Source organism: Channa argus, chromosome 8 (genome assembly GCF_033026475.1).
Source record: "Channa argus isolate prfri chromosome 8, Channa argus male v1.0, whole genome shotgun sequence".
Taxonomy (NCBI): domain Eukaryota; kingdom Metazoa; phylum Chordata; class Actinopteri; order Anabantiformes; family Channidae; genus Channa; species Channa argus.
The window spans coordinates 6,897,471-6,908,893 of record NC_090204.1 but is presented as its reverse complement, the minus strand read 5'-3'; the positions used below and the strand labels follow the sequence as shown (position 1 = coordinate 6,908,893).

Sequence of the window (11,423 nt, the reverse complement as noted above, 5' to 3'; positions counted from 1 at the left end):
ACTCATGGAGGCACGTGCAAAAGCTGGTATGTGAGATAACGTGAGTACGAGTTGCTAACATGACTGTAAACTCACTATAATCTTGTCTCAGTCTGTATCGGCCACGTGCACGTTGTAGAGACCCTGTAGGATGATGATACATAGAGTAGTTGTGGTTCACTAGAGACAGCAGGTTGTCCATTAAATGCAGGGTCAGTGCTTTGATCCTCTGATCTGCCTGAGCAAGACACTGAACCTCCATTTGCTCCTGATGGTTAGGCCTGCACTTTGCATGGTTGCTCGATGCCTTTAATGTTTGTGCATAAATGGCTCAGTGAAGCCAGTTATAAAGTGCCTTCCATAAAAGGACCATATGAGTATCTCATATGCTTTAAACTCAGACCATTTATTGACCCCTAATGATGTGTATGGACACAGCATTCATGTTACCTATAGATGAAAAAAGAATAACTGCACCAGAATGCATGTTGCACAAATCAACAATTTCAAGAGTTTTATTTTACTTCCATCCGTTCTGTAGCGGCAAACATACTTTGTAATAAAGGCTGCTACATGTTAGTGCAATCGGTGGCCCAGACAGCTTAAAAGTGCAGTATGTGAGGTAAATAGCAAATATTATAGCTTTGTATTTCTGCGAATGCAGCCACAGCAGCTACTCTCAGCTAAACAATACATGCTTGCTTCAGGCTGAGCTAAGATGCCATCATAAAATAAAGCTCTAAGTATTTAAAGTGCAAATATTTTAGTGCAATAATCACTATTGGCTGTTCAGCTTTGATGATAACATTGCCATTGTCTTAGTTAATGAGAAAAATAACTCACCTTGTGCCAGAAGGTTGCAAACCAAGCATGGCACCCAGATACAGGCAATTACACTTGGTACAATGAAAACTTACAGGGCATTTTGGATTTTTTCCATACAGTCAGGCAGATCCTATTATCTCACAAAGTAATGAATATTTTCGCCCTGGCACTGGGATTCTGGCTCTGACTGGGGGCCCAGAGCTCAGGAGCCAAAATCTGTTCCACACACACGTAAACAAGGACTTTCATGGCAGACTCTCTGAACTGATGTGTGCCTGAGTGATGATCAAGCTGCAGTTTTGCAGCAACAGATGTGCTAACATACTTACAGTACTCCTTAAGATGATTGACTGGCTGGAGACGAAAGGAAAATTATCCTAATAAAGATGTCACCCTTAATTTTACACCCCCCCACTTCTTCACTCTGGTAAATGTGCAAATGAGTACATCTTGTATGAGTGTTTTAGTGTGAAAGCAATGAATGGGGTCTGGCTGCTAGGCAACAGTTGTTGCAGTCAAATCTAAAATTGCCTCCCCCTACTGCTCTGTCTTTCTGTTTTAAATCACCCTTGTGACATTCATGTGGATGCTGTTGCTGCTCTTCCTCCTTGTCAAACTATTTGTAGAGCTTTTCGTTATTTCACTACCACCTGCTGTTAAATCCTTGTTTCTGCGGAAACAGTAGACCCCATAGAGGCGGAATTTTTTATCAGGGAATCCCAGGTGTCGGACGCCTGGCTCAGATCCTCCACAGCGGGAACGGGGGTTGACTATGGGATAACGGATGCTGCCATCCTCCAGCCAACCAGCTTCACAGCGGTCTAGAAGCTGGAACTTCCATGCCGCATACAGCTGACCCACTTTGGCCACGACCGAACCATCACGACCGCAAGCCTTCATCGCCTCCGCGTAGTTCACTTTCTTAAAGCGTTTGAGGAAGTATACTTTGCCTGAAGGAGATACAGACAGAGAGGAGAGCAGTGGCCGTTTTTTGTAAGAACATGTGAATAGGTGGAAGCAAGCATAGCAAGTGCATTGTTGAGGAGGCCAAGGAAAGGAAAGATAAAGAAGTGTATGAGAGAGGGAAGTCCCAGAAACAAGCCAAGCTCTGAGGGTATATATTCTCAGTTTTCATGACCCCTCTGCCTGATTGTGTTAAGAATATCAAATCAGCCTAACCAGCCATCTTCTCAATATCGAAAGGCAATACTCAGTCGGCAGACAGCAATCTCACTCAAAATTACTCTTAAAACACTTCCATTTTTGCTCTCCCCTCACCTCTGGGGAGACTCATGCTTGGCAGTATTAAAGCCATGGGTGTCCTGGGTGATTGAATTGGTTGAAGTGAGTTGAATCACGAGGTAGCTTCTAAAGAACCTAACCAAGACCAAAGGGATAACTGCTTTCATGAAAATCACGTCCACAGCCTCAATGTTGCCGCTAGCGCAGCTATCGATTGTGGGGTTGTTTATTTGATTGGGGGCTATTAGACAGGCAGAATATTATCTCATATTTTCCCAGGGGACATTGAGCAAATACCATCCGATTGAGCAACAGTATCGGTCATGAATCGTGCTGAAACTCCGTGCACACAACAGACCATCCACAACATCTAACACATTATTAAGATTAATTTATAATTAATTAATTTTTAAGTTGCTTGGAATAAATGATGACAGATTTCAGGAGAATCATTATTTGCTTTGTTTTTTGTGTTAAATAAATAAAAAAAAGGGTCGGGCAAATGTTAAATATAAAACTAAAGCAGCGGATTGTTTAGCATAGCACAAAGACAAGGCCTAGTTTAGTTTAAAACTAAAAAATCTGCTGGTCAGAACCTCTACTGCAGACTAAGTAACTTTCAGTAGTACATTTGTTTAATCTCAACATAAACATAAATAAAGACAAATCTCACTAATACTTCCCAGCTGGGAGAATGATGGATTCTCCACTGTTTATCTGTTCTCCAAGCCAAGAAATGCTGGCACATAATCCAGTGTAAAACAGCAAATTATACTTGAGTTTTTACACAGATGAAGCAAACAAGTAACATGTTAATTATTGAGATTTTACGGTGCCTATACAGTAATAAATGCATTTGCATTACTAATTACTTATTACATTACTAATGGACAAAGCTAGGCCAACTGCGTCCTCTTGTTTCCCCTCTATGCTCAGCTAACCAGGTGCTACCATACAACTATAAGAGTGGTATCAATGTCCTCTTATTTTGACTTAGTGACATAGTACAACCTTTTTAGGACTTCTTCTCCTCATACTGCACAGTACATGTACACTCGTTAGAACTGCCTAGACACAACACATAACTTTCAGGCTGCAACTAATCCAGCCTCTTACTTTCAAAAGTTTGTTTGAGCCTGTGAACCTAGAGGTGGCGTGTGTGACGGAGACGCTCACACAATCTCTGAGGTAATGTGATGTAAATCAAAGAACTGGGAGATGAAAGGCAATGCTTGACACCCAGAGGAGAATGTGGCCCGAGCAGGGCTGAACCAACATAGCCTGATCTAAATCCAATGGCCTTAGGCCTGTGAGATCACAGACAGAGATCAGAGACACAGGCTTCGGTTCCCCATGGTCCAACAGTAATGATACATCCTCTTTCTATACAGTAGCACAACAATCAAGCTCTGCTAGTGTTTTGTTCTGTCAATCATGAGCCATTAGTGCTGAATACTTGGTTGCATGTTTAAGTTTAGTTGTAGATCACATTGACTGACTACAAAGACTTTCTGATCTTCCCATACTGCACACAACTGTAGCCACCAGCTTACATAAATAATGTCTTTCTCACCATTGAGCTTTGAAGTGAAACAGAAAGCATCATAGCGCTCATCCTCCTTGTGTCTATAACCATAGTTACGAACGCCAGCAGGGTTGTCCTTACGGCCACAATGGTCTCTGGGATGAGAGATAGGATACTGGACTGAACCGTCCTCTAACCATCCAGCATTACACCAGTCTAGACCCTCCAGCCAGGCCTGTAAAAGGAGATAATGTAGGTTGGTGGGTCAAACTAAGGGATTAAAGTCATTAGAAGGAGAAAGACTCAGGTTTATCTCCCTTGACATAACTCCATTCACCTTGAATTCAAAATGGGAGGACGGAGTGATCATGTGCATACTCTTAACTGAGGATTGTTGCAGTAATAGCATTGTTACAACTAAAATGGACTCTAAATGAATGTCATGTATTATGGAAGATATGATTGACAAAAACACATTATTATTATTATTATTATCATTTAAATGTTTTCCTCATGTTTTAAACAGTATGAAGTGGAGAATTTGTGAATTTGCCTTGTGCAGTTGCGAGTGCGAGGCCAGGATGGCGTCCTGTTGTTTGCAGGAATCCTCAGCCTGGTGGTAGTTGAGTTTATAGCGTCCCTCACGAGGGTAGTAGGGGAACACCACTCCTACAGAGGAACAGAAACAGTGCTGCTGTTCATGTTAATCTAATCTACACATTTATCCAATCAAGCATCATGTCAAGGTGTGTCTGAGCTTCAACAACATCACTTCCATGTGATCCTAACTCCTGACCTTCCAGGTCAAGGTTGACAAATCCAGTGTCATCTTCCATGTCATTGGTGACTTCACATTCGTATCGTCCGTAGTCCTCCAATGTGACGTTCTGGATGATTACAGAGGCATCACCTGGACCCGCCTGCTCCAAAAACACACGGCCACGGTACGATCCAAATACACGCTGCTGCCTAAAGAGATACAATAGATAGTTTTGTCCCTCAGGGGTTGAATAGGCCAAAATGGCTCAGAATGCCTCAATACTTTAAAGGTGACACTTTTCTTTTGTTTTTTTGTCTGGCTGTCTGTAGAAAATTACACAATGTACATTTTATTATTGTCACATTGTCCCATAAAACAATAAATAAAGAACGATTGTTTAGCAGAAAATGTAAATGAAGATTTACTTTCCAAGCGCCACAAACACGTCCTCGAACTGCAGTGCATCTGTAACCTTAGTCCATTTAATGCGAATGCGAGCAGGGTCGGTGTTCTCTGGCTCGTGATGGAATCTGCAGGGCAGAGTGATGGAGCCACCACGATGTGTCACCACTTTACCAGGAGCTGTCTGCACAATCACTGCACCAGTGTCATCCTCTGAGGGATGGAGAAAGAGAGGAAGCTGGGTTATCAACAAGGCACAATTTGCTTTAGAGACTATCACAATATAATAATTTGTAAGATTTCTTTTCATATATCATCCAACAAAAACAAATGTTTGCTTTATCGGTTTTAATATTGTTTTTGTCTCCACGAAGGAGAGCACCTGTGGTGTCAGACAAATCTAATAAGGCATGTGCTATTCACCTGGACCGACACATTAGTGCTTCAGCATCCAGCATATCAAGAGTGGAGAACATTTTTGATCAGAGGGCCCGGTGCACTATGCACTCAGTCGCTCTGCCCATACCTGTCATCAGATTAGCCACTCGAAAATGTTAGAGTAATTCACCAAAATGACCCAATTCTAATGGTAACCACAGGCCTCTTTATCCAAATGGACAATAACAAGGCCTAATTTGCATTTTTGGCAGACGTTTGTTCGGAAGCTGTTTGTGTTTGTGTATGTATCTATGTAGCCAAAGAGTATGCACACAGCATACTCTCGGTGTCGGTGTTAGCATTTAAAACATTAAATGAGTGGCTGCAAGAGGTTTTCTGCTATGTTGTGACCAGTTAAAGGCACCTACAATTATCCATGGCAGCCTGCAATTAGTCCTGTCACTACTCATTGCTCTCTGCAAAATTGTTTATCACCAGCATCAATGACAGCATCAAAACTTAAAATACAATATTTTCCAATACGGAAACTGTGCTGCTACAGACCGATGATGAGACAAACAGCACCAAGGGAGTCAGAGAAAGCCCTGAGAGTGGGCTATCTGCAAGCAACTGGGGCTGTTTGGAGATATATCCCCATCACTGCACAAGCGGTTAGTCAGAGTGGCTGTGTGAGAGGCTGTGGCATGAAGATGAAGACAGATAGTGGGGAGCTCTAAACATTATACTGGGAGCAGCACACAGGTGTTTATCAGGAAAGTTCTGATTAAGCAACACATGTTTATGCACTGTAACCAACTGCAGTTTAGTTGAGACTATATGGAGTATAAATTGTTCATAAACAGTTTATGGAGTAAATATTTGACTTCATATGACTTCATGCCAGGTGTTTCTATTATTTTGTTCACCCCATTTATATCAGCGATGCTAGGCTAAAGAACAGAAGTGCCTCACTAGACTGCAGTACACCAGCAGCACAAACTACAGCCACCACAATGATCATACATTTGATTTATTGAATTATCAACTTCAGTAATGAGGATTTATTACAGGGGTGGCTGTAGCTCACTTGGTAAGGCAGGGCCATGGACCATAGAGTCAGTGGTTCGATTCTCTGTCCCTCCTGGCTATGTTTTTAGGTGTCCTTGGGCAAGACACTGGGTCAGGTGAGCACCTTGCATGGCCGCCACCACCATCAGTTTGAGTGTGTGAATGGGTGAATGAGAAGCACCATTGTAAAACGCTTTGGATAAAAGCACTATATAAGAGCCCAATTACGGGTTGTATTAGACCAGATTAGCAAGCTACAATTTCATTGTTCTCCCTTATTGCGCAGTGACATTAAAGTCTATTCTATTATAAATCTCCTGTATAACCTCTGAGCGGTTTTGTAGGGGCAATAGCAGATAGATAGAGGAGTTTAATCATAATGTGGACAGCCAAGTCTAATCCGTGATGTCATCAGTTTCTTAGCTAAAACATTACAAATGTATCACAATCATCAACTGAATTCTTTAAGACCATTCAGCTTTGATGATGGTTAAGGCATGAGATGACTTTCTATGATACTCTTGATAAAATGAGTTTCACAGGCAGTTGTTACAATGACTAAATGACTCTGAACCACTGTATAAAATGCTGTGAATATTCCAAACCTTTTTCAGTCAGATATATGTGTGGTTAGTTTGCACTGACTCTCTGCTTTCCACCTTTGTTTCTTGAGTGTGGAAACGTTTGGAACTTCTTGCCCAAGAGGAGATTTAATGAGTGCACTTTTCTTTCTTCTCTGGTTTGAGAAGGAGCTAGTGAAAGTGTAATAGCTTACAGAAGCTGTTTAACTATTCTGTAATTTCACTGTGATGAGAAAAACACCTCTGCAGAAAGTACCTTAAATATCTTAAAAACATTTGGATAAACTTTTGCTATGAGCCCATGAGGGTTAAAGGAAGATGTCCTTACCAAGAACATGCACAACTTTTCTCCTTCCCTTGTCTATGTCAGTGGGCAGAGAAGTCACTGAGAGGGCAGAAGTCAGGATGATTGCCAAAAAGGAAATTTTCCCAAGGGCCTGAGTCTGCTTTAACACCTGCTGGGAAGCACACAGGAAAGAAATAGGAACATCACACACTCACTTTCAGTGGAGAAAAAGGGTAAAATAGAACAATTCAGGGGCACACTCACAACCTAGAAATGTCTATATGTGAGGAATAGTACTAATATCAAGCACAACATTGGCAACTTTGGTTAAGAAAAACTATGCTTCCTATGCATTAATCATCAAATATGGATTTGGAATTAACAACAGATATAACCACAAATATCCAACATCACATCACGTTGAGCATAATCCTTTCGGCACATTTTGTTTCAGTCATTCTGAAACATTTAACCATCAAACCTGAGGACCCAACCTTACGTGTTTAAATTTTGGAGGCTTATGTTGTTGAGCAAAAATTGATTACTTCAACTTTCTCAAAACAACAAAATAAGGTTAGTGTGTTTGGTGTGAGAGTCATGCTTTAAAATAGCTTTGCAGTCTGCTGCACACACCAGCTTAAATTTGCCAGCTGCATAGCTCACAGTCACAGTGTGAAAGGAAGAGATAGTCCTCAAACCTAGTCAAAACTTAAAGCTTGTTTGATACTTTCTATCTTTGGTGCCAAGTGACTGTTGGAGGAATGCAAAGTATTTGGAACATTTGCAGGGAAAAGGTTTGCATCAGTAGAGGGCAACCGCAAACAAATGAATACATGAACAGTGACACAATCATCACTAATTACTCAAGAGAAATAATGAACAAATAATGTATGTGAACAATGATCATTGGCTGTGACCAATGAAGGATCATCTTGCTGTCGTTGGTGCTTATTATTTTTACAAGCTCCCTCTGTTATTGGTGGCTGTGCACTACATATGCAGACTTCTGTGTATTTTGGCCCCAAACATGACACCAGTGGTGATGAATTGCAAAGCCTTCTGCAAAATAAAAACTGGAAATGCATGCTCAAATACAAGGCTTAATCTTTTGCTTTGTTGTGGATTGAATAAGATCATAATTACAACAAAATGCAGGAGTCATGTGCTGCTGCTCTGCACTGCTAGAGGTCTGCATTATGTCGCCTGTGAATAATTGCTTCCTATCTGGCAGCACTGCTGCAATACATAACAGCCAAACATGAAGACAGGCCCCAGTAAAGCAGAGATAGTAAATCAGCTACTTTACATGCACGTAGAAAAAAAACCCCAAAAAAACTAAAAAATAAATAGCTCCGCTGCAGAATGTTTTCTCAAGGTTACTCCAATGACCATGCAGCACAAGAGACTGCAGAGCAGAGCTGTACTGTTTGAGCACAGAAGTGAACTTACCATGGCTATCACAACAGGATTAATGCCTGGATGAAGAAGATGTGCTGCCGTGCGCCGTTTAACTCCTCAGCCAGGCTAAATGTTGTTCTGCAGCAGCGCTCACCTCTCTCCCTCCCTCCCTCCCTCCCTCTCTCTGTCTTTTCAGTTCCCATCACTGATTTCTCGCACTGCAGGAGAACCACCAGTGTTTGTGGGTCCCGCAGTTGTCCGATGACGCAGCACACATGCTGGTGCAGACTGTGTGGCAAAGTCAATCACAGCAGTGGTTTCACACTGATCTGATGTGGTGAATGTCTTTCTGTGCATCACTGAAGCCCATTAGAGTGTTGCTTATTGGTTTGAGTGTCACAGTTTGCTTCACTTTATAAAGTGAAATCTTATCAACTTTAAGCAAGAACACTGTTGCTCTTACAGGCCAATCAAAATAATGGAAACTGTTGGTTGAAACTATGACTACGGACAATGAAATTAGTCTAAAAAACTTTTTAGATGAGGATCAGATAGGTCATTAAGATTTTTTCTTCATACTGTAAGTATGCTGCAATAATAATACAGTAATTAACATTATTGAATAGTACCAGTGGTGGAATGTACGGCATGCAATTACTAAATTTGAAGTTAGTACTTAGGTAACTTTGTTTTATATGTCACTGCTACTTTACTGCATTTAGTGGATTACCACTAAAATTCTTAAATTTTTTGCTAGTAGCTACTTTAGAGAAAGGGAGTCTGTATTAGTCTGAGTATCTCTGTTGAGGACATTTACATTTCAATACTCGCCACTAATACTGATACTATATAATATATAATAATTCAAGACATACTTTTACAGAAATGTACAATTTCTCTTTTAATGAGATTATTTTTAATATAATGCAGTTGTGTGTATTTGATCTTCAGCTCAGGGGTGTAGCTCAATTGGTAAGGCAGTCGTCCACGGACCACAGGGTCAGTGGTTTGATCCGGCTATATGTCAAAGTGTCGCTCGACAAGACACTGAACCCCTAACAGCCCATTCCGCTCCCCAGCTGTGCAGTGCCGGTCCAAGCCCAGTAGATATTGGGGAGGGTTGCGTCAAGAAGGGCATCCGATGTAAAAATCAACATGCGGACAATAATCAGCGTTGAACTGATCCCTGAACTCACGGGATAAGCCGAAAGGACAAAAAAGGACAGTTTTTTACTAAACATCACTGGGTCCAGCAATAATTTGTTTATGTTGAATATGATCCCAGGTTTAATATCAGGCCTCTGCAGTTTACTGCCTTAATATAAACCTTTGGTTATTTGAAGGCAAATATTTTTGCTCCCCATTCACTGAATTCTTAAGGTGAAAATGCTGTCAAAAGCTGCTGCAGAGAGGCAAATCTGTTCATGAGTTTCTGCAGCCCCATGTGCATTTTGTTCTTTATTGACTTCCCAATGAAATGAGGTGTGTAAGAACAACATCACTAACATATCTGACACTAAAGCCTCTCCTGAGCACAGTCTGGCCATGTGATGAAGATTCAACAAGAGCCTTCTACGAAAAGGGCAGTAAAATAAGAAAGGCTCTTGAGATGATATCGCCGACAATGCAAAGAAATGAGATACTCAGCATGAGGCCGCTGCTCTCTGTGTTTAAAAAATGAAACTGCACTGATAGTTATTTGATTGCATACTGTTCTGCTGAGATTTAAGTTGACAAGTAGTGTCTTGTAGTGCATGGAAGCCAGCCTGAGTCATGTGTCAACGCTTTCCCCGGAGCACTGCAGATACCTCAGCATGGCATGTGGCAAAAGAACAGTTGAGTCTAGACATAATGCTTTGAAGGAAAGAGACATCCAAAGTCAGCAGCATTAACATTCATTTCAGGCTTAAATCAATAGCTCTCTTTAAAATTAACAGCTGATTTTATGAGTTTTTGAACACGTAATATAATTGTTATTTATTAGTTTCATTAAAATAAACCTTCTTTACCTACTCTACCTGTCGGACTTATCATGGCCTTTGTTCTAATTAAGGCCCTCAGAGCAGAGGACGCTTATCCATCTGTTCATCCATTATCTTAACTGTTCCCTTTTCTGGAGCCTGCAGTTGTCACTGGCCAAGAGACGGGGTACACCCTGGACACCAGTCCAACCTGATATGGATGTCTTTGGACATCCATATTAGGGGAAACCCACACAAGCAAAGGAGGACAGAATCCACACCAGAAAGGCTACAGCTGACAGGTAGACTTAAACCATTTGTGGCAGCGCTACCTCCTTATCCTCATTCAAATCTATTATAAGTTGAGAAATTGATTGCAGACAACGTTTTCCAATATTGGTGTAGTACAGAGGAGTAACCGGTTACCTAATATTGTATAATAAATTGCATTATTTTTATGGTACCTGAGTAATTTAGAACAACCTTGGGTCACAAATGCCTTTCAGCAGTGATTTAGCAAACTGGACTTTTGAAGATTCAATAAATCAAGCAGAATGTTGGGGTCAACTATTGTTTTTTGTAAAAGGATGCATACAGAAGAAGCAGTTTAGTTTTTTCTCTGGAGATTCATGGATGAGAGGAGCTGGTTATGTAAATTAGTTACCACCATGCATTCATTCATATTTCACTTGAAACTGTCAAACATGTATTAAAGCACTGATTCAAAACATGTTTACTTATATTTTCCATCGCTGCATCATTGCAGTGTGAAGAGTTATATATTTCACAGCCAAAGCTCCACAGCTCTCCAGGGCCAACAGCCCAGGCAAGCAGACATCTGCAGTAGAGGTCCCCTATGACTCCCATCATGGGATTACAGAGCTGTTTGGAACAGCCATATTTGATTTAAAGCCTCTGTCACACACACAGAATGCACAGCTAGCACGTGCAGGCGGGAGCAATGCCATACTTCAGCGTGAGAAAGCTGCTGAGGGAGAATGATTTAAACAAGTCTGCC

At 41.2% G+C, this 11,423-nt stretch overlaps 1 protein-coding gene across 2 annotated transcripts; it reads right to left on the bottom strand.

The window, feature by feature from the left end:
- Window positions 1-463: 463 nt before the first annotated feature.
- hapln4 (hyaluronan and proteoglycan link protein 4) lies at window positions 464-8,625 on the bottom strand. Of its 2 annotated transcripts, none has more exons than XM_067514436.1 (7): window positions 8,496-8,625; window positions 7,089-7,215; window positions 4,757-4,946; window positions 4,368-4,540; window positions 4,125-4,240; window positions 3,620-3,806; window positions 464-1,754 (listed from the first exon to the last, which is right to left on the bottom strand). In XM_067514436.1, exons 1-7 carry the CDS (start codon window positions 8,496-8,498, stop codon window positions 1,363-1,365), a joined length of 1,188 nt encoding a protein of 395 aa, XP_067370537.1. In that variant the 5' UTR covers window positions 8,499-8,625; the 3' UTR covers window positions 464-1,362. The 2 variants fall into 2 exon arrangements, with proteins under 2 accessions (XP_067370537.1, XP_067370536.1); XM_067514435.1 differs by having other exon boundaries at window positions 7,089-7,218; window positions 8,496-8,611.
- Window positions 8,626-11,423: the final 2,798 nt, after the last annotated feature.